General features: G+C 46.9%; 1 protein-coding gene across 1 annotated transcript in view; it reads left to right on the top strand.

The window, feature by feature from the left end:
* The window catches only part of LOC117510027 (regulator of G-protein signaling 3-like), a 137,690-nt gene that overhangs the window by 47,018 nt on the left and 62,892 nt on the right, over positions 1 to 27,780 (top strand). The window contains exons 7-11 of the mRNA XM_034169632.1: positions 4,493 to 4,532; positions 4,610 to 4,842; positions 5,448 to 5,531; positions 16,288 to 16,399; positions 16,476 to 16,682. Of these exons, the coding sequence (XP_034025523.1) occupies positions 4,493 to 4,532; positions 4,610 to 4,842; positions 5,448 to 5,531; positions 16,288 to 16,399; positions 16,476 to 16,682 (676 nt within the window). The remainder of the gene's footprint in view (positions 1 to 4,492; positions 4,533 to 4,609; positions 4,843 to 5,447; positions 5,532 to 16,287; positions 16,400 to 16,475; positions 16,683 to 27,780) is intronic.

The raw sequence follows: 27,780 nt of genomic DNA, 5'->3' as shown, positions 1-27,780 counted from the left end.
CGTCCAGCCCCTCTCCAGGAGTTGGGTACCAGAGTCCAAGCTGTGCGTGGAGGTGAGCCCGACTATCTCTAGTCGGTATCTCTCAACCTCCCGCACAAGCTCAGGCTCATTCCCCCCCAGCGAGGTGACATTCCACATCCCAACAGCCAGGGGCTGTGAGCATGGACCGGGCCACCGGGCCACACACCCTCGACCGCCACCCAATCCTCTCTGCACCTGACCCCCAGAGGCCCCCTCTGTAGGTGGTGAACCCACAGATTAACAGAGTTATTCTATCAGTATTCATTTTATTTATAAACCAAACCATAATGTTGTGAAGATGTAGGAACACAGACCCACAACAGGGGGCGTTAAATGAACGGGCAATGGATAAGCCAAACAGTAACAATTTAATGTTGTGAAGTGCACAACGGAATACAGACAAATACAGTTTTGGTACTAGAAACAATTATATGTTGAGTGACGTGTGGGCAGGCTTGAGGATAGGAGATGTCCGTCCAGAACCGAGCCGGATCCCACACGGCCCTCACCGCCAATGGATCTGAAGAACACCGGAGCCGCCAAGTCCTGGATCCCCAGGTGGCCACCGTCTCCAGCTGTCAGACCTGGTACTGCTGGCAGAGAACAGAAACAGTATAGATGAGTGTGAGTTCGCACACTCAGTAATCCCACAGTCTGTGTTCTTTTGGGAGGGAGCACCTCCACCTCCAATCACACACTCGTGCAGCTCCTGTCTAATCACTTATCTGGTTGGGGTGTGAAGCGAAGCCATCGCTGATCACACCAAACGCCAATCCCACAGATAAGGCAACACCACAGGAAAACGGCTGTTCAGAGTATTACTCAATGTTTTAGTTCAGCAGAGAAATTATCTCTTCTGGTAGCTGATTTCTCGGCGAGGAGGTGGAGTTGCAGTCCGGCCTTTATGGTGGTGGTGATGATGTGATGTGGATGAGTGACAGCTGGTGCTGATGATGAGTGACAGCTGTCACTCCCGGTTACTATGACGCCCTCTCGTGCTTGAAGCCCGCACTTCAAGCAGGGCGCCATCTGGTGGTGGTGGGCCAGCAGTACCTCCTCTTCAGCGGCCCATACAACACATAACTCAGCATTACTTTATTTTCCAAGACCTCGGTCTGACGGCAGTGTTGTGATTGGGTAGAGAGTTGAGCTTTGTGGCTCCTCTCAGTTGCTTCTGTGCTGGAAGCCAAGTAATAAACAGGAGCTTCCAGCAGGGGGCAGGACCCTCAAAGACAGAAGTGCTGACTCATTCTTTGGGTCTGTTGTCACTTTTGATGCTTCCAAAATTAAAACTCAAAATCAGCTTGTTAGTAGTTGCAAGTGCAGACAATACTGGAAGTTATCGGTTATCTGTAACTTCCGATACATTTTTGGCTGGTTCATCATTTTAGCTTTATCAAAGATAACTTTTCAGTTATCTGATTATCTGTTATCGAAGTTAATTTTTTGGTTATCTGTGCCCACCACTGGAAGTGGACCATTTTATGTACCTCGGTGCAAAGATCCAGGGTGATGGTGATAACAGCAAAGAAATCAAAAGTCGATTGGCCATGGGTTTGCAAGTTCTAACTGGGATGAAGAAGCTTTGGTGTGGACAGGATAAAGCAACCAAGCTACGGATCATAAGAGCATGTGTCTTTCTGGTGGCTGCCTATGCCTGCAAGACCTGGGTACTGCGCAAGTTGGATGAACAATGCAGCCTTTGAAAACAATTAATACCGAAGGATCTTACGTGTCTCACGGACTCAACACCACACAAATGACAGTATAAGAGAGGAGCTTGGTGTATCAAATGATTGGCTGCGGCAGTATGTGAGGAAGCAGAAATTGTCTTATTTCAGCCACATAAAGCAGCAGGATGGCATGGAGAAAAGAGTGTTTGCGGCTTACATTCCTGGAAAGAGAAGAAGAGGAAGACCAAAATACAAGTGGGAGAAGACTATAATTGATGTGTTTGGCTCTATGGAGCAAGCAAGTAGGAGGGCAAAGGACAGGAAACAGTTTCAAGACAATGGCAGGGAAGCCATACTCTGATTAGAGTTTGCTTTGACGATGATGGATGGCTTCTATTTTCTTCTCAAAATAATTCAGGAAATCTTGTGCTGTAAAAGGAGAGTGAACTACAGGTGGTTGTCCATGAATAAGTGTTGCCACCATGTCAAACAAGAACTTTGAGTTATGCTTGTTTTTGTTGATCAGATCAGAGTAATAGGTCCGCTTTGTAGCCAGTAATGCATGCTTATAGTCTAAGATAGCATCACGCCACGCAAGGTGGAATACTTCTAATTTAGATCTACACCATTTCTAGCAAGTAATCACTGAACTAAGGTGACTGTGTTTTGGGTGGGCATGGTTTTAATAAAGGTGCCACAGTCATGTCGAGTGTAGTTTTGAGCTCTGAATTTAAACTATCCACAAGACTGTCTACTGATTGGGCATTTTCCAACGTGAAGCTAAGATATCAGGCAGACTAAATCAAAATCAAATCAATTTTATTTATATAGCGCCAAATCACAACAAACAGTTGCCCCAAGGCGCTTTATATTGTAAGGCAAAGCCATACAATAATTACGGAAAAACCCCAACGATCAAAACGACCCCCTGTGAGCAAGCACTTGGTGACAGTGGGAAGGAAAAACTCCCTTTTAACAGGAAGAAACCTCCAGCAGAACCAGGCTCAGGGAGGGGCAGTCTTCTGCTGAGACTGGTTGGGGCTGAGGGAGAGAACCAGGAAAAAGACATGCTGTGGAGGGGAGCAGAGATCAATCACTAATGATTAAATGCAGAGTGGTGCATACAGAGCAAAAAGAGAAAGAAACACTCAGTGCATCATGGGAACCCCCCAGCAGTCTAAGTCTATAGCAGCATAACTAAGGGATGGTTCAGGATCACCTGATCCAGCCCTAACTATAAGCTTTAGCAAAAAGGAAAGTTTTAAGCCTAATCTTAAAAGTAGAGAGGGTGTCTGTCTAGCTTCGAGTTCAGTCATAGTTGAGGAGTTGTTGCATCACCACAGTGATAAATAAGGTTGTTGTTCCACTAAACATGGCAGTGAAACTGTAAACCTAATAAGTGAGTGATCAGAGTCCACCGAAACAAGAGGCATGATGTCAATATTTGTGACAGCAATACCACGTGCGAGAACCAAATCCAGGGTATTTCCACTAATGTGTGTCGAGTCTTGAATGCATTGCTGAAATCCTAATGCATCCACAATTTCCATAAATGATTTGCAGAGGGGATCAGAAGGCTTATTTATATTAATGTTAACGTCACCAAAAATCACAATGTTATCTGCAATAGCTGACAAGTTAGAGATGACTGTACCACATTCATCTAAGAATTCAGAGTATGGGCCAGGGGGCCTATATACAGTGACAAAGTAATACGGCTGATTTTTATTCTTCTGACCTTGGCATTACGTAGCATCGTGGGCAGAGTGGAGAATCAGATGCTCAAATGGGTTATATTTGTATCCCCCAACAGCTAATAAGCTAAACCTAGATTTATAAATAAGAGCAACATCCCCACCTTGTTTCGCATAATAAGGGATGTGACTAAAAGTGTATGCCAGTGGGCAGGCCTCATTTAAGGGGAGGACACCTGTAGGTTTTAGCAAGGTTTCACATAACCCAATCATATCTAAGTGATGATCCATAATTAGATTGTTAATCAACAATGATTTTGAGGACTTATGCTAATGAGACCCACACTAAGGATCTCAGTGGGGTTGACAGTTGAAGTGTTTGGATTTCGGGGTGGTTCCAGAGTAGCATATATAAGATGCCTGGAAATAGGTTTAGCTTTGAGACATTCCACGCGGGTTGTAGGTAGCAGGCACAAAATCTTTGATATTGGTGGAACAGCCAACGGGCCATCCTCGATTTCAACATCATCCAATGTAGTAATGGGTATTAAGTTTATATATCCCTCTGTGTTTTTTATGGGCATGTCTCCGGAAACAGGCCACAGTCTCAACTTGATGAATTTCCCTCCCTGGCAGATAAACTGGACTATCACCATAGGGGATTTTCTGCACTAATTTCCCTAAGCTAATGGATTCCACAACCACATTTGTCACAAGCCTTGCAGGTTCTCTAATCACCTGCTCCGTGGCAGGTGATTAAACTGCTTTCCACCAAATTTGTTGTGGTTCTCGGGTTACAGGGGTGTGTGTTTGTGTGTGTGTGTGTGTGTGTGTGTGTGTGTGTGTGTGTGTGTGTGTGTGTGTGTGTGTGTGTGTGTGTGTGTGCGCACACACATGTTACTTTACCATCAGACATTTTACTTGACTTCACTTTAGTCCTGTTGTTGTTCTGTTGTATGGACTGAAGTGTTCTGGTTGGGACCTTGTTCGTCCTTCTCAGGCGGGCCAGGTTCCTTCCTGTGAATTTGATCCTGGACCCTCTGAACCTGGTTAGATGTCACCACACTGCTGTTGGTTAAACTCTGGTGAATCTTTGTGTTTCAGATCCCATATTCGGTGTACAGTGAGAATAGCGCCACCATGGGTAAGTCAGCCTTTCTGAACACTTGTTCTCAGCACTGATATCTGCTGCTTTGGACGCTCTGATCTATTGATTACCAGGACGCCTGTACCAGACTAACCCCAGCAGGAGGAGCAATCTCCTCCAGGACACGCCACATGAATCTGGATTCACCAGTCACCAGCCTAATGTGTTCCCATCATCCTCTTCTTCAGCCCTGCCCACTGGCTATCATGACTACCAGAATTGTGTCTGGTCCCATGTGTTCTGCTCCAGCCACGAGACCAAAGTCACCCTGGAACCTAAGATCCACATCTTCCCTGTCTTTGTTCAGGTCAGAACTGAAACCATCCCAGATTTTGATCTGAAACCAGGAACCTTCCACCTGACCCAGAATATGAAGCGTATCCTTAGTGTGAACGAAACAGCTCTCTGATCCATTTGAAAAGTAGAACTTGATATTAATTTATTCCGTACACTCACTTACTTCAGTCAAGTGTCACGTGGGGCTGGAGCCTATCCCAGCATCATAGGGGACATAGGGCATGACTCCAGTCTGTCACAGGGACACAGGCAGACAGACAGACACCTTCACACCAACGGTCAGTTTAGAGTCATCAGTTCACCAAACCTATGTGTCTTTGGAAGCCGGAGGGAACCCACATGAACAACAGGAGAACATTCAAAGGTCTACACAGAAAGGACCAGACATGACACGAACCTAGGACCTTCTTGCTGTGAGGCAACAGTGCTAACCACGAAGCCACAGTGCCGTCCTGAGTTTGATATTTTTCCTGAAAGTGAGAAAATCCTTTGTTGAATAACTCCTGAAGTTGTTTGTGTGTGTGTGTGTGTGTGTGTGTGTGTGTGTGTGTGTGTGTGTGTGTGTGTGTGTGTGTGTGTGTGTGTGTGTGTGTGTGTGTGTGTGTTCCGTTTCAGCCTCTGGATCTCTGCAGCCCAGACAGAACCCTGCTGATGTCTGAGGTCATGGTTCTGCACCAGTCCAGTCTGATGCCCACCAAGGTGAACACAATGATGATAATGATGTCATTACAGAACAAGCAGGACAAGAGGACAGGAAGGGTTCTGAAAGTGGGGCAGATATGACAGAGAGGAGAAAACCCAGATGGAACAGGAACCGGGGAGGCTGTAAGTTGTTTATTGGTCCAAACCAATGTGGAAAGATGGTTTGGAGTCTGGAATAGTGGCCCTGGCTCAGACAGAGGGTTGGGCAGGTGTGTCTGCCATAACCAGATCAGAACTGGGTACAGGGAGGAGAACGCTGGTGAGTGATAACATGTAGAGACGTGTTTTTGCGGAGCTCCTGACTAGGGTGAACTTTTTATAAATTTTAAACTTTTTTTGGTCAACCCTAAACAGAGCTGGCCAACTCACAGTCCACAGATCCTTTGACTTTTAACTTTGCATGCCAGTTCCGACAGATCAGAAGCTGCTATGAGCAAAAATAAATCCGGTAAAGACCAGACCGCTAAAGCCATGGACTCTGCTAGAGCCCGAGCGACGAGACGGTGGATTTATCTGAAGTGATGACAGCTATCGCAAGCAGTGACAGCAAGATACTGTCTCTTATAGACTCATGTACACACGATTTAAATGCTAAAATACATTCTATACGGGACAATACAGTGAAACAAGAAACTCGGGTGAAAGATCTGGAAGACGGACTGAACATGTACTCGGAACCATCCCTGGTTCTCAAGACCAGGGACCTAAGTGGCTCTACTCTTTTTTAAGATATTTAGATGTACCTTAGTATACACTAATAGAGTTCCACCTTAGATTTGGAATGTATAATAGAAGATATACCTTAATGAATTTTCATGTACTCTGATAAAATTATGAATATGGAGAGAGACATCAGCCAGCTGAAGTCAGAGGTTGCCATACTATGGCTAAAGCTAGACGACCTAGAAGGATGGCAGCGCTGATGCAACACTCGCATTATCGGGATAAAAGAGGGAATTGAGAACAGCGGAGGCCAACGACCTACCGATGCTATTGCTAAGATACTGCAGGAGCTATTGGACCTTGACTTTGCTCCAACTTTGGACCGGGTCCACTGCAGCCTGTGGCCACCACCCAGTGAAGGAAAACCCAGAGAGTCATGGTGGTGAAATTTAACTATTTCACATGAGATTGTCATCAGAGGCTCTCCGTCTGCTCCGTCTGCTTTCAGTGATCGCTGTGCATAATGGAACAGGGCGCATTTGGAGCCCAATAGTATGTACTCATTGGAGCACCCAGGGGGCTATTGAAACGGGCCAACTAGTAACATATCACTCCTGAAAATGATCTTTGGCTTTTCACGTGAGGTGAATCTGCCCTACAATTGGATTTTGAAAAACCATGTGACGGTGAACCAATTCTGATTGGACACTCACATTGTGCACATCATCACACAGCTTTTATGAGGAGTGCAAAGATGGCCGATGGCTGGCTTGAAAGTCCGCGGAGTTAACTTTTCAGCAAAAAAGTAAGTTTCTATCTCATATCATTAAAAAGTTATTTATAATTTAGTAAAGCTTGGTCTTAGTCGTTGTATACAACAGCGTTGGCCCCAGAGGGTTAATGTAGTTATTCTATCCAGATTAATTTAATTTATAAATCAAAACTCTAAGTCAAACCTGCTTTCCTTTTCAAGATGTCTACCTTACGGCTAAATATTTGTATGCTGTCAAGGTAAATGACACTTCCCTAAAGCAGTGGGCAGGGCACACAAAGACAGAAGCGCTAACCCATTGGCTTTGTTTGGGTTTGTGATCGCCTATGAGTCTATCAGAAGCACTGGCGGTATTTAAACTCAAAATCAGCTTGTTAATAGCTGAGCGTGTACCATAGACAATACTGAAAGTTATCAGTTAGCGGTTAGCTGTAGCTTCCGATAAGTTTTTTGGTGGTTTATAGGTTTAGCATTATAAAAGATAACTTTTCAGTTAGTTGATTAGTGGTTAATGAAGCTAACTTTTTGGTTACCTGTGCCCACCGCTGGTGACATCCTTAGGTGTTGAGAAGGCATTCAACCGTGTCGAATGGCAATATCTTTTCGCTGTCTTGGAAAAGTTTGCATTTGGGCCCTCTTTTTTTTTTATCATGGATTAGAATCCTATATAGCTCCCCAACAGCTGCAGTACGGACAAACGTTACGGCCTCTATTTCCAACTCTATAGGAGCTGCAGGCAAAGTTGTAGTCGCTCCCCTTACTTCTTTGATTTGGCGATTAAACCGCTCGCAAAAGCTCGTAGTGGAGAGGGAAATATTAACCGTATCACTCGGGGAGGTAAATCCCATAAGGTGTCACTTTATGTCGACGATCATTTATTTTATTTAAATGGCACCAAATCAAATCAAATCATATCCATTTTATTTATATAGCGCCAAATCACAACAAACAGTTGCCCCAAGGCGCTTTATATTGTAAGGCAAAAGCCGTACAATAATTACAGAAAAACCCCAACAGTCAAAACGACCCCCTGTGAGCAAACACTTGGCGACAGTGGGAAGCAAAAACTCCCTTTTAACAGGAAGAAACCTCCAGCAGAACCAGGCTCAGGGAGGGGCAGTCTTCTGCTGGGGCTGGTTGGGGCTGAGGGAGAGAACCAGGAAAAAGACATGCTGTGGAGGGGAGCAGAGATCAATCACTAATGATTAAATGCAGAGTGATGCATACAGAGCAAAAAGAGAAAGAAACACTCAGTGCATCATGGGAACCCCCCAGCAGTCTACGTCTATAACAGCATAACTAAGGGATGGTTCAGGGTCACCTGATCCAGCCCTAACTATAAGCTTTAGCAAAAAGGAAAGTTTTAAGCCTAATATTAAAAGTAGAGAGGGTGTCTGTCTCCCTGATCCGAATTGGGAGCTGGTTCCACAGGAGAGGAGCCTGAAAGCTGAAGGCTCTGCCTCCCATTCTACTCTTACAAACCCTAGGAACTACAAGTAAGCCTGCAGTCTGAGAGCGAAGCGCTCTATTGGGGTGATATGGTACTATGAGGTCCCTAAGATAAGATGGGACCTGATTATTCAAAACCTTATAAGTAAGAAGAAGAATTTTAAATTCTATTCTAGAATTAACAGGAAGCCAATTTATCTGGCTTTCGGTGAAAATTTTACAGGCTTCACAGAGAATAAGGAGTGTTACTACAGCTTTAAGGACGCCCCACAATGGTGCACGGCGCGCCACGCTCTGAGCCACCATCGAGAGGCAGAAAACACCACATCATTTCTAAATGGATGGCTGTGTGGACCTGGGACCGTCGTGAGCAATTTCTCTGGTTATCACAAGAGCTGGACATCAGCGATTTTCCGGCAGATTTCACTTTTAACAAGAGATTTTGTCAGGGAAAGCTGCGTGGAGGCTTCGCGCATCAGGACCGACTCGCTGACCGAGCGAGACAAAGGAACACCTCCTTTGCGAAGCCTCCGTGCAGCTTGTCACGGTTTGGAGGGTTTAATAAAATTGGCCAGATTTCTAGAAATGAGAGCTGCTCCATCCAAAGTGGGATGGATGCCGTCTCTCCTAACAAGACCAGGTTTTCCCCAGAAGCTTTGCCAATTATCTATGAAGCCCACCTCATTTTTTAGACACCACTCAGACAGCCAGCAATTCAAGGAGAACATGCGGCTAAACATGTCACTCCCGGTCCGATTGGGGAGGGGCCCAGAGAAAACTACAGAGTCCGACATTGTTTTTGCAAAGTTACACACCGATTCAATGTTAATTTTAGTGACCTCTGATTGGCATAACCGGGTGTCATTACTGCCGACGTGAATTACAATCTTACCAAATTTATGCTTAGCCTTAGCCAGCAGTTTCAAATTTCCTTCAATGTCGCCTGCTCTGGGCCCCGGAAGACAACTGACTATGGTTGCTGGTGTCGCTAACTTCACATTTCTCAAAACAGAGTCGCCAATAACCAGAGTTTGATCCTCGGCGGGTGTGTCGCCGAGTGGGGAAAAACGGTTAGAAATGTGAACGGGTTGGCGGTGTACACGGGGCTTCTGTTTAGGACTACGTTTCCTTCTCACAGTCACCCAGCCAGCCTGCTTTCCCGGCTGCTCGGGATCTGCTGGAAGGGAACTAACGGCGGCTAAGCTACCTTGGACCGCACCGACTGCAGGGGCCTGGCTAGCTGTAGGATTTTCCAAGGTGTGGAGCCGAGTCTCCAATTCGCCCAGCCTGGCCTCCAAAGCTACGAATAAGCTACACTTATTACAGGTACCGTTACTGCTAAAGGAGGCCGAGGAATAAGTAAACATTTCACACCCAGAGCAGAAAAGTGCGGGAGAGACAGGAGAAGCCGCCATGCTGAACCGGCTAAGAGCTAGTAGCTACGCTAAGCTAGCGGATTCCTAAAAACACACAAAGTGAATAATGTGTAAATAATTTAGAGGTGATTCAGCAGAGGGAGTGCTTTAGTTAAGGCACGTGAAGATTACACTGTGAAACAAATCGTTATCTAGTTAACTAGATCAATCTAACTGTGCAGATTAAACAGCTAACAGATACAGAAAAACACCGCTGTGCTCCGGAACAGGAAGTGATACAATACCGCAGTGAGAGCCAACCACCAGTGAAATCAGAGCATAAGTTGTCCCAAAGTGCTTCCCAAGGGTAAGGTCCAACCTTACCAACCCTCCTGAGAAACATGGAGGCAACAGGGGTTAGGAAAAACTCCCTTGGGCGTTTCTAAGGAAGAAACTTCAAGCAGACCAGATTCAGAGGGGCGGACATGTGCGTAGATGAAAATAACAACAACAAAGCTCAAATAAAGTACAACAAAAAATAGTCAAACAGGCAAACAAGAATAAACATCTGTAGAAAGTCCCCAAGATAAACTCCAGTGGGCATTGTGACCCACAGTTTCCCATGAGTGGCAACTAACAACATCCATCAACTTTGGTCAAAAGATCACGTGGTCAGGTAGGGGACCGCAGGTAGGTCAGCTATTGCTGAAGATCAACAGCATCTCAAAAAAGAGACAGAGAATGTGAGAAAGCAGGAATGAGAGCAAGACAATCTGGCACTCAAGTTATGGACTCTGGAGAGTTATACAGTGAGTGAAATATCAGTGAGCATGTCTAACTGACAGGAAGTAAAGCCAGTGGAAACACATATGGAACAGATGTCAAAATGGGAGCACAAGAAATAACTAACACAGATATGAGAACCATGACAGAACACCCTCAAGACCGGAAGTCCCAGTCTACTTAAGGTGTTGGGCTTGAGTCCAGAAGATCATGGGTTCAAATCCCCGCCTGACTGGAAAATCACTCAGGGCCCTTGGGCAAGGCCTTTAATCCCCTAATGCTCCCAGTGTGTAGTGAGTGCCTTGTATGGCAGCACCCTGACATCGGAGTGAATGTGAGACATTATTGTAAATCGCTTTGAGCGTCTGATGCAGATGGAAAAGCGCTATATAAATGCAGTTCATTTACCATTCCATACCAACATTTACCAGTCCTCAGAGTGCTGGTGATATGAATCATGGAGATGGGATTTGTCTCAAATGTTACTGATGGGCTTCCAAGAGCGGGTTGTCGGGGCCATAACCTTTCAAACCAACCAACAATGGATGTCCCCAACCCCAACGCCACACAGCCAGAAGACTGGGACCGGGTCCACTATCTGGGTGGGAGGGAGACGGTTAGCAGTGGGCACAGACATCTGGAGCTGACGGGTTTCACCTGTGAAACATGGGGTGCACGCGGAAAGATGGGGCAGTGCCGGATGGACAGCAGACACACTCGACACTTTGGACACAGGACAGGAACCAGCGAAGAGTCAGAGACTGGGACAAAAGAAGTGATTTTCTGTAAAATCATCAACAGGTGCTGATAACTGTGGGCAGCACAGATTTTATATTTTGTCTTTCACTTCAATCAATCAATCAATCAATTTTTTTTGTTTATATATAGCGCCAAATCACAACAAACAGTTGCCCCAAGGCGCTTTATATTGTAAGGCAAGGCCATACAATAATGATGTAAAACCCCAACGGTCAAAACGACCCCCTGTGAGCAAGCACTTGGCTACAGTGGGAAGGAAAAACTCCCTTTTAACAGGAAGAAACCTCCAGCAGAACCAGGCTCAGGGAGGGGCAGTCTTCTGCTGGGACTGGTTGGGGCTGAGGGAGAGAACCAGGAAAAAGACATGCTGTGGAGGGGAGCAGAGATCGATCACTAATGATTAAATGCAGAGTGGTGCATACAGAGCAAAAAGAGAAAGAAACAGTGCATCATGGGAACCCCCCAGCAGTCTACGTCTATAGCAGCATAACTAAGGGATGGTTCAGGGTCACCTGATCCAGCCCTAACTATAAGCTTTAGCAAAAAGGAAAGTTTTAAGCCTAATCTTAAAAGTAGAGAGGGTGTCTGTCTCCCTGATCTGAACTGGGAGCTGGTTCCACAGGAGAGGAGCCTGAAAGCTGAAGGCTCTGCCTCCCATTCTACTCTTACAAACCCTAGGAACTACAAGTAAGCCTGCAGTCTGAGAGCGAAGCGCTCTATTGGGGTGATATGGTACTACGAGGTCCCTAAGATAAGAAGGGACCTGATTATTCAAAACCTTATAAGTAAGAAGAAGAATTTTAAATTCTATTCCAGAATTAACAGGAAGCCAATGAAGAGAGGCCAATATGGGTGAGATATGCTCTCTCCTTCTAGTCCCCGTCAGCACTCTAGCTGCAGCATTTTGAATTAACTGAAGGCTTTTTAGGGAACTTTTAGGACAACCTGATAATAATGAATTACAATAGTCCAGCCTAGAGGAAATAAATGCATGAATTAGTTTTTCAGCATCACTCTGAGACAAGACCTTTCTGATTTTAGAGATATTGCGTAAATGCAAAAAAGCAGTCCTACATATTTGTTTAATATGCGCTTTGAATGACATATCCTGATCAAAAATGACTCCAAGATTTCTCACAGTATTACTAGAGGTCAGGGTAATGCCATCCAGAGTAAGAATCTGGTTAGACACCATGTTTCTAAGATTTGTGGGGCCAAGTACAATAACTTCAGTTTTATCTGAGTTTAAAAGCAGGAAATTAGAGGTCATCCATGTCTTTATGTCTGTAAGACAATCCTGCAGTTTAGCTAATTGGTGTGTGTCGTCTGGCTTCATGGATAGATAAAGCTGGGTATCATCTGCGTAACAATGAAAATTTAAGCAATACCGTCTAATAATACTGCCTAAGGGAAGCATATATAAAGTGAATAAAATTGGTCCTAGCACAGAACCTTGTGGAACTCCATAATTAACTTTAGTCTGTGAAGAAGATTCCCCATTTACATGAACAAATTGTAATCTATTAGACAAATATGATTCAAACCACCGCAGCGCAGTGCCTTTAATACCTATGGCATGCTCTAATCTCTGTAATAAAATTTTATGGTCAACAGTATCAAAAGCAGCACTGAGGTCTAACAGAACAAGCACAGAGATGAGTCCACTGTCCGAGGTCATAAGAAGATCATTTGTAACCTTCACTAATGCTGTTTCTGTACTATGATGAATTCTAAAACCTGACTGAAACTCTTCAAATAGACCATTCCTCTGCAGATGATCAGTTAGCTGTTTTACAACTACCCTTTCAAGAATTTTTGAGAGAAAAGGAAGGTTGGAGATTGGCCTATAATTAGCTAAGATAGCTGGGTCAAGTGATGGCTTTTTAAGTAATGGTTTAATTACTGCCACCTTAAAAGCCTGTGGTACATAGCCAACTAATAAAGATAGATTGATCATATTTAAGATCGAAGCATTAAATAATGGTAGGGCTTCCTTGAGCAGCCTGGTAGGAATGGGGTCTAATAAACATGTTGATGGTTTGGATGAAGTAACTAATGAAAATAACTCAGACAGAACAATCGGAGAGAAAGAGTCTAACCAAATACCGGCATCACTGAAAGCAGCCAAAGATAACGATACGTCTTTGGGATGGTTATGAGTAATTTTTTCTCTAATAGTTAAAATTTTGTTAGCAAAGAAAGTCATGAACTCATTACTAGTTAAAGTTAATGGAATACTCAGCTCAATAGAGCTCTGACTCTTTGTCAGCCTGGCTACAGTGCTGAAAAGAAACCTGGGGTTGTTCTTATTTTCTTCAATTAGTGATGAGTAGAAAGATGTCCTAGCTTTACGGAGGGCTTTTTTATAGAGCAACAGACTCTTTTTCCAGGCTAAGTGAAGATCTTCTAAATTAGTGAGACGCCATTTCCTCTCCAACTTACGGGTTATCTGCTTTAAGCTACGAGTTTGAGAGTTATACCATGGAGTCAGACACTTCTGATTTAAAGCTCTCTTTTTCAGAGGAGCTACAGCATCCAAAGCTGTCTTCAATGAGGATGTAAAACTATTGACGAGATACTCTATCTCCCTTACAGAGTTTAGGTAGCTATTCTGCACTGTGTTGTTATATGGCATTAGAGAACATAAAGAAGGAATCATATCCTTAAACCTAGTTACAGCGCTTTCTGAAAGACTTCTAGTGTAATGAAACTTATTCCCTACTGCTGGGTAGTCCATCAGAGTAAATGTAAATGTTATTAAAAAATGATCAGACAGAAGGGAGTTTTCAGGGAATACTGTTAAGTCTTCTATTTCCATACCATAAGTCAGAACAAGATCTAAGATATGATTAAAGTGGTGGGTGGACTCATTTACTTTTTGAGCAAAGCCAATAGAGTCTAATAATAGATTAAATGCAGTGTTGAGGCTGTCATTCTCAGCATCTGTGTGGATGTTAAAATCGCCCACTATAATTATCTTATCTGAGCTAAGCACTAAGTCAGACAAAAGGTCTGAAAATTCACAGAGAAACTCACAGTAACGACCAGGTGGACGATAGATAATAACAAATAAAACTGGTTTTTGGGACTTCCAATTTGGATGGACAAGACTAAGAGACAAGCTTTCAAATGAATTAAAGCTCTGTCTGGGTTTTTGATTAATTAATAAGCTGGAATGGAAGATTGCTGCTAATCCTCCACCCCGGCCCGTGCTACGAGCATTCTGACAGTTAGTGTGACTCGGGGGTGTTGACTCATTTAAACTAACATATTCATCCTGCTGTAACCAGGTTTCTGTTAGGCAGAATAAATCAATATGTTGATCAATTATTATATCATTTACCAACAGGGACTTAGAAGAGAGAGACCTAATGTTTAATAGACCACATTTAACTGTTTTAGTCTGTGGTGCAGTTGAAGGTGCTATATTATTTTTTCTTTTGAATTTTTATACTTAAGATTTTTGCTGGTTATTGGTAGTCTGGGAGCAGGCACCGTCTCTACGGGGATGGGGTAATGAGGGGATGGCAGGGGGAGAGAAGCTGCAGAGAGGTGTGTAAGACTACAACTCTGCTTCCTGGTCCCAACCCTGGATAGTCACGGTTTGGAGGATTTAAGAAAATTAGCCAGATTTCTAGAAATGAGAGCTGCTCCATCCAAAGTGGGATGGATGCCGTCTCTCCTAACAAGACCAGGTTTTCCCCAGAAGCTTTGCCAATTATCTATGAAGCCCACCTCATTTTTTGGACACCACTCAGACAGCCAGCAATTCAAGGAGAACATGCGGCTAAACATGTCACTCCCGGTCTGATTGGGGAGGGGCCCAGAGAAAACTACAGAGTCCGACATTGTTTTTGCAAAGTTACACACCGATTTAATGTTAATTTTAGTGACCTCCGATTGGCGTAACCGGGTGTCATTACTGCCGACGTGAATTACAATCTTACCAAATTTACGCTTAGCCTTAACCAGCAGTTTCAAATTTCCTTCAATGTCGCCTGCTCTGGCCCCCGGAAGACAATTGACTATGGTTGCTGGTGTCGCTAACTTCACATTTCTCAAAACAGAGTCGCCAATAACCAGAGTTTGATCCTCGGCGGGTGTGTCGTCGAGTGGGGAAAAACGGTTAGAGATGTGAACGGGTTGGCGGTGTACACGGGGCTTCTGTTTAGGGCTACGCTTCCTCCTCACAGTCACCCAGTCAGCCTGCTTTCCCGGCTGCTCGGGATCTGCCAGGGGGGAACTAACGGCGGCTAAGCTACCTTGGTCCGCACCGACTACAGGGGCCTGGCTAGCTGTAGAATTTTCCACGGTGCGGAGCCGAGTCTCCAATTCGCCCAGCCTGGCCTCCAAAGCTACGAATAAGCTACACTTATTACAAGTACCATTACTGCTAAAGGAGGCCGAGGAATAACTAAACATTTCACACCCAGAGCAGAAAAGTGCGGGAGAGACAGGAGAAGCCGCCATGCTAAATCGGCTAAGAGCTAGTAGCTACGCTAAGCTAGCGGATTCCTAAAAACACGCAAAGTGAATAATGTGTAAATAATTTAGAGGTGATTCAGCAGAAGGAGTGCTTTAGTTAAGGCACGTAAAGATTACACTGGGAAACAAATCGTAATCTAGATAACTAGATCAATCTAACTGCGCAGATTAAACAGCTAACAGATACAGAAAAACACCGCTGTGCTCCGGAACAGGAAGTGATTCATGAGAGTGTTTAGTTTTGATTTTGTTCAATAACTTTGGATGTTTTTTGTATTTATTTTGGTCTCATTTTTAAAATGTGGAGTTAAATTAAATTGCCGGGTGCCAGTAATTCTGACCAGGACATGATGGACTGAAGACTACAGTCTCATTCATGCCGCTTCTTCGGGACCCAGAATTCTTGAGGGATGTGGTGACTCCACTCAGTGGCAGTCCAAATGTTAGCATGCTAACACCTAGCTTAACTGTGACTTTGTGGGACCAGGTGACTGTGTTCATCTACAACGATGTGCTGCTGCTGACCAGAGAGGATGAAGCCGGACGCTTTACTGTTCTGCAGAGTCCACTGGACCTCAGTACGCTGCAGCTCAGAGAAGGTCAGCACACGCACACGGATTTCAGTCTGTGGTCCACATCGGCCATTAATGAATCAAGGCTTCTCTGGTTTTTCAGAGTCACCACATTCGCTGCAGATGGACTTCCTGCAGATGACTCAGACCTACTTGCACCATCTCTTCAGCCTGGAAGCCTTCAGCATCGAGCAGAAGCTCAGGGTCAAACTCTGTCTCCATGACAACATCCCACCGCAACCTGTCCTCTTGGACAGCAGTGGAAGTCAACAGGTATGGCAAAAGACTTTCTACATCAAACCCTCTGAACGTATCTAAGCTTTGAAGCCAGGAGGAACGCTATGCGAGGAGGTTCTCGAGGTTCAGGCTGCAGGCTGGGGACCAGAGCTACTCAGTTCAAGTCCTTGCCATACTAAGGGTCATTTGGTGAGGTTCTTAATCCCAGCGACGCTTCAGGCTTGCAGTGCAGGGCTTTGCATGGGAGCACACTGACATCAGTGTGTGAACGGGTGGATGTAATGCAGCATCGTAAATCACTTTGACCGCCGACAGCAGAAAGCTTTTTCATGTCACCATTGGTCAGGTTGTAATGAGCGATAACGAAGAAAACACAGTTATTAAAGTGATAAACACGGTCATTAAAGTGATAAAGACGGTTATTAAAGTGATAAGCACGGTCATTAACATGATAAACACGGTCTTTAACATGAAAAAACAGTGTTATTAAAGTGATAAACAAGGTCATTAACGTGATAAACAGGGGTATTAAAATGATAAAGAGGTCATTAACGTGATAAATACCATTATTAACGTGATAAACAGGGTTATTAACATGATAAACAGGGACAATAACGTGATAAACATGGTCATTAACGTGATAAACAGGGTTATTAAAGTGATAAGCACGGTCATTAACATGATAAACACGGTCTTTAACATGAAAAAACAGTGTTATTAAAGTGATAAACAAGGTCATTAACGTGATAAACAGGGGTATTAAAATGATAAAGAGGTCATTAACGTGATAAATACCATTATTAACGTGATAAACAGGGTTATTAACATGATAAACAGGGACAATAACGTGATAAACATGGTCATTAACGTGATAAACAGGGTTATTAACGTGATAAACAGGGACAATAACGTGATAAACACAGTCATTAACATGATAAACAAAGTTATTGAAGTGATAAACACGGTCATTAATGTGATAAACACAGTCATTAATGTGATAAACATGGTCATTAATGTGATAAACAGTGATTAATGTGATAAACATGGTCATTAACGTGATAAACGGTGATTAATGTGATAAACATGGTCATTAACGTGATAAACAGGGTTATTAAAGTGATAAACACAGTCATTAACATGATAATAAACAATATTGCAGTGAAGGGTACTCATCCGATATGGATCAAGTTCAGTCTTCAGCTGTCTTAAGCACAAGCAAAAACAGGTTAGTCCTCAGAAATATGATGACTGGCTGAGTGCGTTACCTTCCTGGTAGAACGATATCTCGGCAATGAGATGGAGATGCCGTCCAGCTGATATACCCCTCAGCTGATGGATGTCAGCTGTTTCAGGTGATGGGTGACGGCTGTCACCTGGGCTGCTCCTCTTCAGCGGCAGCGCCCTCCGGAGCCTGGAGCCCGCACTCCAGGCGGGGCGCCCTCTGGTGGTGGTGGGCCAGCAGTACCTCCTCTTCAGCGGCCCACACAACAGGACCCCCCCCCTCAACGGGCGCCTCCTGGCGCCCGACCGGGCTTATCCGGGTGGCGGCGGTAGAAGTCGGCCAGGAGGGCCGGGTCCAGGATGAAGCTCCTCTTCACCCAGGAGCGTTCTTCGGGGCCGTACCCCTCCCAGTCCACCAGGTATTGAAAACCCCGGCCCATCCGTCGGACATCCAGAAGCCGGCGCACGGTCCAAGCCGGCTCGCCGTCGATGATCCGGGCAGGAGGTGGCGCCGGACCGGGAGTACAGAGGGGTGAAGTGTGATGTGGCTTGATTCTGGACACATGGAATACAGGATGGATCCGCAGTGAGGCTGGAAGCTGAAGCCTCACTGCGGCGGGATTGACGATCTGGAGGATTTTATATGGTCCTATGTATCGGTCTTTGAGTTTCGGGGAGGCTACTTGCAGTGGTATGTCCTTGGTGGATAGCCACACTTCCTGCCCGGGGCGATACGTAGGAGCCGGGGTCCGCCGCCGGTCTGCATGGGCCTTAGCCCTCGCCCGGGCCCTCAACAAAGCAGAACGGGCGGCACGCCACACCCGACGGCACTTCCGCAGGTGGGCCTGGACCGAGGGCACACCGACCTCTCCCTCAACCACCGGGAACAATGGGGGCTGATACCCCAAACACACCTCAAAAGGAGAGAGGCCGGTGGCTGACGACACTTGACTGTTGTGGGCGTACTCGATCCAGGCCAGATGAGTACTCCAGGCCGCCGGGTGCGCGGCTGTCACACAGCGTAGTGTCTGCTCCATCTCCTGGTTGGCCCGTTCTGCTTGCCCGTTGGTTTGGGGGTGATACCCGGACGAGAGACTGACCGTGACCCCCAGTTCCCGGCAGAAACTCCTCCAGACGTGCGAGGAGAACTGGGGACCGCAATCGGAGACGATGTCTGATGGTATCCCATGCAGCCGGACGACGTGGTGGACCAGGAGGTCCGCTGTCTCCTGGGCCGTTGGGAGCTTCGGGAGGGCCACGAAGTGGGCCGCCTTGGAGAAGCGGTCCACTATGGTGAGGATGACGGTGTTTCCCTGGGACGGCGGGAGGCCCGTGACAAAATCCAGGCCGATGTGAGACCAGGGGCGGTGAGGTACGGGCAGCGGCTGTAGCAAACCCGAGGACATGCGGTGGTCGGCTTTGCCCCTGGCACAGGTGGTACAGGCCTGGATATAGTCCCGGACGTCGGTCTCCAGGGATGCCCACCAGAAGCGCTGCCGGACGACTGCCACGGTTCTACGCACCCCAGGATGACAGGAGAGCTTCGAACCGTGGCAGAAGTCCAGGACCGCAGCCCTAGCTTCTGGTGGGACGTAGAGCCTGTTCTTTGGCCCGGTTCCGGGGTCCGGGCTTTGTGCCAGGGCCTCCCGGACGGTCTTCTCCACGTCCCAGGTGAGGGTGGCCACGATATTGGACTCCGGGATGATGGGATCCGGGGGATCCGACGGCTCCGTTTTGACCTCATCTTCATGTACCCGGGACAAGGCATCCGATCTCTGGTTCTTGGTCCCGGGGCGGTAGGTGATCCGGAAGTCAAAACGGCCGAAGAACAGTGACCAGCGGGCTTGCCTGGGATTCAGCCGCTTGGCGGTCCTGATATACTCCAGGTTCCAGTGGTCAGTGAAAACCGTGAATGGCACGGACGTTCCCTCCAACAGATGTCTCCACTCCTCAAGAGCCTCTTTCACCGCAAGGAGTTCTCGATTGCCGACGTCATAGTTCCGTTCGGCCGGGGTCAACCTGCGGGAAAAATAGGCACACGGGTGAAGAACCTTATCAGTCTTCCCGCTCTGGGACAGCACGGCTCCTATCCCTGAGTCCGAGGCGTCCACTTCAACCACCAACTGGCGACTAGGATCGGGCTGCACCAGAACGGGTGCAGACGAGAACCGATGTTTCAACTCCTTGAACGCGGCATCGCAACGATCCGACCAGGTGAAGGGGACTTTTGGTGAGGTCAGGGCTGTCAGGGGGCTAACTACCTGACTGTAGCCCTTAATGAACCTCCTATAGAAATTAGCAAAGCCGAGGAACTGTTGCAGCTTCCTACGGCTTGTGGGTTGGGGCCAGTCTCTCACCGCCGCAACCTTAGCCGGATCAGGAGCGACGGAGTTGGAGGAGATGATGAACCCCAGGAAGGACAAAGACGTGCGGTGGAACTCACACTTCTCGCCCTTCACAAACAGTCGGTTCTCCAACAACCGCTGTAGGACCTGACGTACATGCCTAACATGGGTCTCAGGGTCCGGAGAAAAGATGAGTATATCGTCTAGGTATATGAAGATGAACCGGTGCAGGAAATCCCGCAAGACATCATTAACCAACGCTTGGAAAGTCGCGGGAGCGTTGGTGAGACCGAACGGCATGACCAGATACTCAAAGTGACCTAACGGGGTGTTAAATGCCGTCTTCCACTCGTCTCCCTTCCGGATCAGAACCAGGTGATACGCATTTCTAAGATCGAGCTTCGTGAATATTCGGGCTCCATGCAGGGGCGTGAACACTGAATCCAACAGGGGCAACGGGTATCGATTGCGAACCGTGATCTCGTTCAGACCCCTATAATCAATGCATGGGCGAAGTCCGCCGTCTTTTTTACCCACAAAAAAAAGAAACCTGCACCCATCGGGGAGGTGGAATTCTGGATCAACCCGGCGGATAACGAGTCCCGGATGTAGGTCTCCATTGATTCGCGCTCAGGCCGTGAGAGGTTGTACAGCCTGCTGGACGGGAACTCACTGCCCGGAACCAAATCAATGGCACAATCATAAGGACGGTGGGGGGGAAGGGTGAGCGCCAGATCCTTGCTGAACACGTCAACCAGGTCGTGGTACTCCACCGGCACCGCCCCCAGATTGGGCGGGACTCTGACCTCCTCCTTAGCCTGGGAGCTGGGAGGAACCGAGGAACCTAAACATACCCGATGGCAGGTCTCGCTCCACTGCACCACTACCCCGGACGGCCAATCGATCCGGGGATTGTGTTTTACCATCCAGGGGAACCCTAAAATCACACGGGAGGTAGCAGGAGTCACAAAAAACTCGATCTCCTCCCGGTGATTTCCTGACACCACCAGAGATACAGGTGGTGTCTTATGCATGATTGGAGGGAGTAGGGAGCCATCTAGCGCCCGCACCTGCACAGGCGAGGTGAGCGCCACCAGAGGGAGCCCTACCTCCCTAACCCATCTGCTGTCCAACAGATTCCCCTCCGAGCCCGTGTCCACCAGTGCTGGGGCCTTCAGGGTTGAGTCCTCATAAAGGATCGTAACTGGGAGTCGTGTGGCGATGTGGGTGTGTCCCACGTGAATGTCTTGGCCCACCCCTAGCCCAGTCTCTAGGGGCGGGCGTTGGTGTTTAACCGCTCGGGGCAGTCTTTTACGTGGTGCTCTATCGAGCCACAAACAAAACAAGCTCCGTGGGCCCGCCTCCTCTGTGCACCTGGTGCCCTAAATGTTGCCCTACTCGTGTCCATTGCTTCGTCAGCAGGGGGAGCTGTGGCCCCACGGAGCGCAGGGGCCGTGGAGCGTGGGGAAGGCGGAGCGCGGTCGGAACCGGAAGGGAGAGGGACGGCGCGTGCCCGGCCACGCCCTTCGTCTCGTTCCCGCCGACGTTCTTCTAACCGGTTGTCTAACCGTATGACAAGATCGATGAGCCCATCTAAATCCCACGGTTCGTCCTTAGCCACCAGGTGCTCCTTAAGAACCAGTGACAGTCCGTTTACAAAGGCGGCGCGGAGGGCAGTGCTATTCCAGCCGGACCTTGCAGCCGCGATGCGGAAGTCGACTGCATAGGCAGCTGCGCTCCGACGCCCCTGTTTCATCGACAGTAGCACAGCTGAAGCGGTTTCTCCTCTATTAGGGTGATCGAACACGGTTCTGAACTCCCTCACAAACCCATCATATGTCTGAAGGAGCCGTGAATTTTGCTCCCAGAGCGCTGTAGCCCAAGCGCGTGCCTCGCCGCGAAGCAGATTTATTACATAAGCTACCTTGCTAGCATCAGTCACGTACATGACGGGACGCTGTGCGAAGACGAGCGAACACTGCATGAGGAAATCCACGCACGTCTCCGCACAGCCTCCGTACGGCTCTGGGGGGCTTATGTATGCTTCCGGGGAAGGTGGGAGGGGTCGTTGAACGACCAGTGGAACGTCAATGTTACGCACAGGGTCTACGGGAGGGAGAGCCGCAGCGGCGCCCGGAGGGCGTGCTTCCACCTGCGCGGCGAGAGCCTCCACCCTGCGGTTAAGGAGGACGTTCTGCTCGGTCATCAAATCTAACCGAGTCATGAAAGCGGTGAGGATCCGCTGCAACTCACCGATTACCCCTCCTGCGGACGCCTGCGCGTCCTGTTCTTCCATTGGCCGTTCAACAGCCGGTTGACGCCCCTCGGGATCCATGACGTTGGCCGAGATATCCTGTTGGGGAAAGTGAGGAACGCGGACCCACAACAGGGGGCGCAAATGAACGGACAATGAAGAAGTCAAATAACACGGTTTTACTGTTGTGAATTCGCACAACAAACACAACAGATCACAATTGTAAGAATAAACCAATTCCACTGGTGACGTGTGGGCAGGCTCGACGATAGGAGACGTCCGTCCGAGTCGAACCGGAACCACCCGATTTCCTCTGCCACCGAACCCCGGGAATACTGGAGCCGCCAAGTCCCGAACTCCCAGGTGGCCACTGCCTCCGCTCGTCGGATCCGGTACTGCTGGCGAGGAACAGAAACAGTCAGATGTGGGTGCGGCTGCACCCAGCAACACGTAGGGTGGAAACACCACCTCCACCTCTAGTCACAAACAATATTGCAGTGAAGGGTACTTATCCGATATGGATCAAGTTCAGTCTTCAGCTGTCTTAAGCACAAGCAAAAACAGGTTAGTCCTCAGAAATATGATGACTGGCTGAGTGCGTTACCTTCCTGGTAGAACGATATCTCAGCAATGAGATGGAGATGCCGTCCAGCTGATATACCCCTCAGCTGATGGATGTCAGCTGTTTCAGGTGATGGGTGACGGCTGTCACCTGGGCTGCTCCTCTTCAGCGGCAGCGCCCTCCGGAGCCTGGAGCCCGCACTCCAGGCGGGGCGCCCTCTGGTGGTGGTGGGCCAGCAGTACCTCCTCTTCAGCGGCCCACACAACAGTCAGTAAAGTGATAAACGGTCATTAACGTGTTAAACAGGGTTATTAAAGTGATAAACAGTTTATAAGTGATAAACACGGTCATTAACGTGATAAACAAGATCATTCAAGTGATAAACATGGTCATTAACGTGATAAACACGGTTATTAAAGTGATAAATATGGTGATTAAAGTGATAAACAGGGTTATATATTCAAGTGATAAACACGGTCATTAAAGTGATAAAGACGGTCATTAAAGTGATAAAGACGGTCATTAAAGTTATAAACACGGTCATTAACATGATAAACAGGGTTATTAATGTGATAAAGATGGTTATTAAAGTGATAAACACGGTCATTAACGTGATAAACACGGTCATTAATGTGATAAATAGGGTAATTAAAGTGATAAACACGGTCTTTAACATGATAAACACAGTCATTAACATGATAAACAAGTTATTAAAGTGATAAACACGGTTATTAAAGTGATAAACAAGGTTATATATTCAAGTGATAAAGACGGTCATTAGGGTGATAAACATGGTCATTAATGTGATAAGCACGGTTATTAATGTGATAAAGACATTATTAAAGTGATAAAAAGTCATTAATGTGATAAACATGGTCATTAACGTGATAAACATGGTCATTAATGTGATAAACAGGGTTATTAATGTGATAAAGACAGTTATTAAAGTGACAGTCATTAACGTGATAAACACGGTCATTAATGTGATAAACATGGTCATTAACGTGATAAACATGGTCATTAATGTGATAAACAGGGTTATTAATGTGATAAAGACAGTTATTAAAGTCAATCAATCAATCAATCAATTTTTTTTTTATATAGCGCCAAATCACAACAAACAGTTGCCCCAAGGCGCTTTATATTGTAAGGCAAGGCCATACAATAATGATGTAAAACCCCAACGGTCAAAACGACCCCCTGTGAGCAAGCACTTGGCAACAGTGGGAAGGAAAAACTCCATTTTAACCAGAAGAAACCTCCAGCAGAACCAGGCTCAGGGAGGGGCAGTCTTCTGCTGGGACTGGTTGGGGCTGAGGGAGAGAACCAGGAAAAAGACATGCTGTGGAGGGGAGCAGAGATCGATCACTAATGATTAAATGCAGAGTGGTGCATACAGAGCAAAAAGAGAAAGAAACAGTGCATCATGGGAACCCCCCAGCAGTCTACGTCTATAGCAGCATAACTAAGGGATGGTTCAGGGTCACCTGATCCAGCCCTAACTATAAGCTTTAGCAAAAAGGAAAGTTTTAAGCCTAATCTTAAAAGTAGAGAGGGTGTCTGTCTCCCTGATCTGAATTGGGAGCTGGTTCCACAGGAGAGGAGCCTGAAAGCTGAAGGCTCTGCCTCCCATTCTACTCTTACAAACCCTAGGAACTACAAGTAAGCCTGCAGTCTGAGGTAAGCCTGCAGTCTGACAGAAAGTGACAGTCATTAACGTGATAAACACGGTCATTAATGTGATACGAGGTCTGTCCATAAAGTATCGTACCTTTTTATTTTTTTCAAAAACTATATGGATTTCATTCATATGTTTTTACGTCAGACATGCTTGAACCAGCTCTTGTCCAGCTCTCCACAAGTTCTTTTATACTCACTCGACTGGTAAGCACTGAAAGCCGAGATAGACATGTCCCAACTTGTCCTCTAACACTCCGAAACGGAGGTGTTCCTTTGTCTCGCTTCATCAGCGAATCGGTCGTGACGCGCGAAGCCTCCGCGCGGCTTTCCATGACAAAATCTCTTGTTAATAGTGAAATCTGCCGGAAAATGGCTGATATCCAGGTCTTGTGATAACCAGAGAAAGAGCACACGACGGTCTCGTGTCCACAGAGCCATCAGCTTAGAAATGATACAGTGGTTTGTGCCGCATCGTTGCAGCTCGCAGCGTGGTGCACCGACCGTCCTTTAAAGGGGTCCTTAAACCTGTAGTTAAAGTCCTTATTCTCTGTGAAGCCCGTAAAATTTTCACTGAAAGCCAGATAAATTTTTCGAATGGTTTCCAGGTGCCAGTCTCTAACAGCTTCTGAAAAAATTCTGATGGAAAAAAAGTCCTTTTCATTCCGCCATTTCCAGACAATGAAAATCCGACGAGGGGGCGGGACCACTCCTTCCACAAGGCGTGCTGACAGGCGAATGACGTCACCGACAGGCGTGGAAAAACTCACGCATGCGCACGAGGGTTCAAGCATGTCTGACGTAAAAACATATGAATGAAATCCATATAGTTTTTGAAAAAAATAAAAAGGTACGATACTTTATGGACAGACCTCGTAAACATGGTTAATAAAGGGATGAATATGGTTATTAAAGTGATAAACAGGGTTATATATTCAAGTGATAAAGGCGGTCATTAAAGTGATAAACGGTTATATATTCAAGTGATAAAGGCGGTCATTAAAGTGATCAACATGGTCATTAACGTGATAAACAGGGCTATTAAAGTGATAAACAGGGTCATTAAAGTGATAAACACGGTCATTAACGTGCTAAACACAGTTATTAAAGTGATAAACACGGTCATTAACATGTTTCTGTGAAGACTCCCAGTTGTCCAGGTGGTATCCATAGTAGAGAAGCTTGAATCTTCAACTGGACTGGGTTGCTTGACGCGAGGACGTTTCGCTTCTAATCGCAGTAGCTTCCTCAGCTAAAATTCTTGCTCTGGTCATCTGACTTCTGTCTTGACTCTTGTAGAGAAGAATAACAGAAGCTACAAAAGCTGGAGTATTAAACCTAACCAGACCCCTCCTACCGAGAGGCAAACTGCTATTGCCTAGTGACTAAACAATTGCTCTAATTAGTCCCTATTGTGCTCTAGTTAGCACCCTCCTAATGACAGGGTAGCAGTCCCTCCTAATGATGGGACGGACGCCTCTCCTGACCGCTCTCCTGATGACGTGAATGACTCATTACCATGAAAAAAACACTGAAACTGCTTTGACTTGAATACCCCATTGTAAACAGGGGACAAAGCGTGTCTCAGACCCCTTCCCCGGTTTAGGCTGGGTTTCAACTGTTTCACATACAATGCCTCCTTCACTCCTCTCTCAACCCGTTTCTTTTCTCTGGCTAAGATTTTAACTTCCTTGTCCTCAAACGTGTGGTTAGTGTCTTTAAGGTGGAGAGGAACTGCAGACTGAGGTTCACCGGCGCCCTCTCTGCAGTGCTGGTATAGCCTTTTCTGCAACGGCTGGTTAGTCTCACCTATGTAGTGTTCGTTACAGTTTTCCTGACATCTGATAGAATACTGTTGTGTGGGCCGCTGAAGAGGAGGTACTGCTGGCCCACCACCACCAGAGGGCGCCCTGCCTGGAGTGCGGGCTCCAGGCACCAGAGGGCGCTGCCGCCTCACAGGAGCAGCCGGGGTGACAGCTGACAATCATCACCTATGACAGCTGTCACCACTCATCTGATCAGCATCGGTATAACAGCAAGACGTCATCTCCACCTCTTTGCCGAGATATCGTTCTACCTGGAAGGTAACGTACCTCAGCTGACTGTTTGACAGTATTTTGTGCGTTGTATTGTGGACTACTTTTCCAACGAGAGGTGGACGTAGCTTTCCTGCCGTACGGATTCCTGGGTGCAAACGCGCCCTCATTTAATTGCTTTTTGTTCCTCGCCAGCAGTACCAGGTCCGACACGCGGAGGCAGTGGCCACCTGGGAGTTCGGGACTTGGCGGCTCCAGTATTCCCGGGGTCTGGTGGCAGAGGAAATCGTGTGGTTCCGGTTCTGCTTTGGACAGGCGTCTCCTATCTTCGAGCCTGCCCACACGACACCTTTGAGAATTGACTTTTGTCTATTGTTGTAATCTGTTGTATTTGTTGTGCACATTCACAACAGTAAAGTGTTGTTATTTGACCTACTCCATTGTCCGTTCATTTGCGCCCCCTGTTGTGGGTCCGTGTACCTACAATTTCCCAACAGGATATCTCGGCCACCGTCATGGATCCCGAGGGGCGTCAACCGGCTGTTGAACGGCCAATGGAAGAACAGGGCGCACAGGCGTCCGCAGGAGGAATGATCGGTGAGTTGCTTCAGCTTTCAGGCTCCTCTCCTGTGGAACCAGCTCCCAATTCAGATCAGGGAGACAGATACCCTCTCTACTTTTAAGATTAGGCTTAAAACTTTCCTTTTCGCTAAGGCTTATAGTTAGGGCTGGATCGGGTGACCCTGGACCATCCCTTGGTTATGTTGCTTTAGACGTAGACTGTGGGGGGTTCCCATGATGCACTGTTTCTTTCTCTTTTTGCTCCGTATGCATCACTCTGCATTTAATCATTAGTGATCGATCTCTGCCCCCCTTCTCGGCATGTCTTTTTCCTGGTTCTTTCCCTCAGCCCCAACCAGTCTCAGCAGAAGACTGCCCCTCCCTGAGCCTGGTTCTGCTGGAGGTTCTTCCTGTTAAAAGGGAGTTTTTCCTTCCCACTGTGGCCAAGTGCTTGCTCATAGGGGGTCGTTTTGACCGTTGGGGTTTTTCATAATTATTGTATGGCCTTGCCTTAC

This window comes from Thalassophryne amazonica, chromosome 5 (assembly GCF_902500255.1).
Source record: "Thalassophryne amazonica chromosome 5, fThaAma1.1, whole genome shotgun sequence".
Lineage (NCBI taxonomy): Eukaryota > Metazoa > Chordata > Actinopteri > Batrachoidiformes > Batrachoididae > Thalassophryne > Thalassophryne amazonica.
The sequence above is the reverse complement of the archived record's forward strand: the minus strand, read 5'-3'. Positions and strand labels throughout refer to the sequence as shown.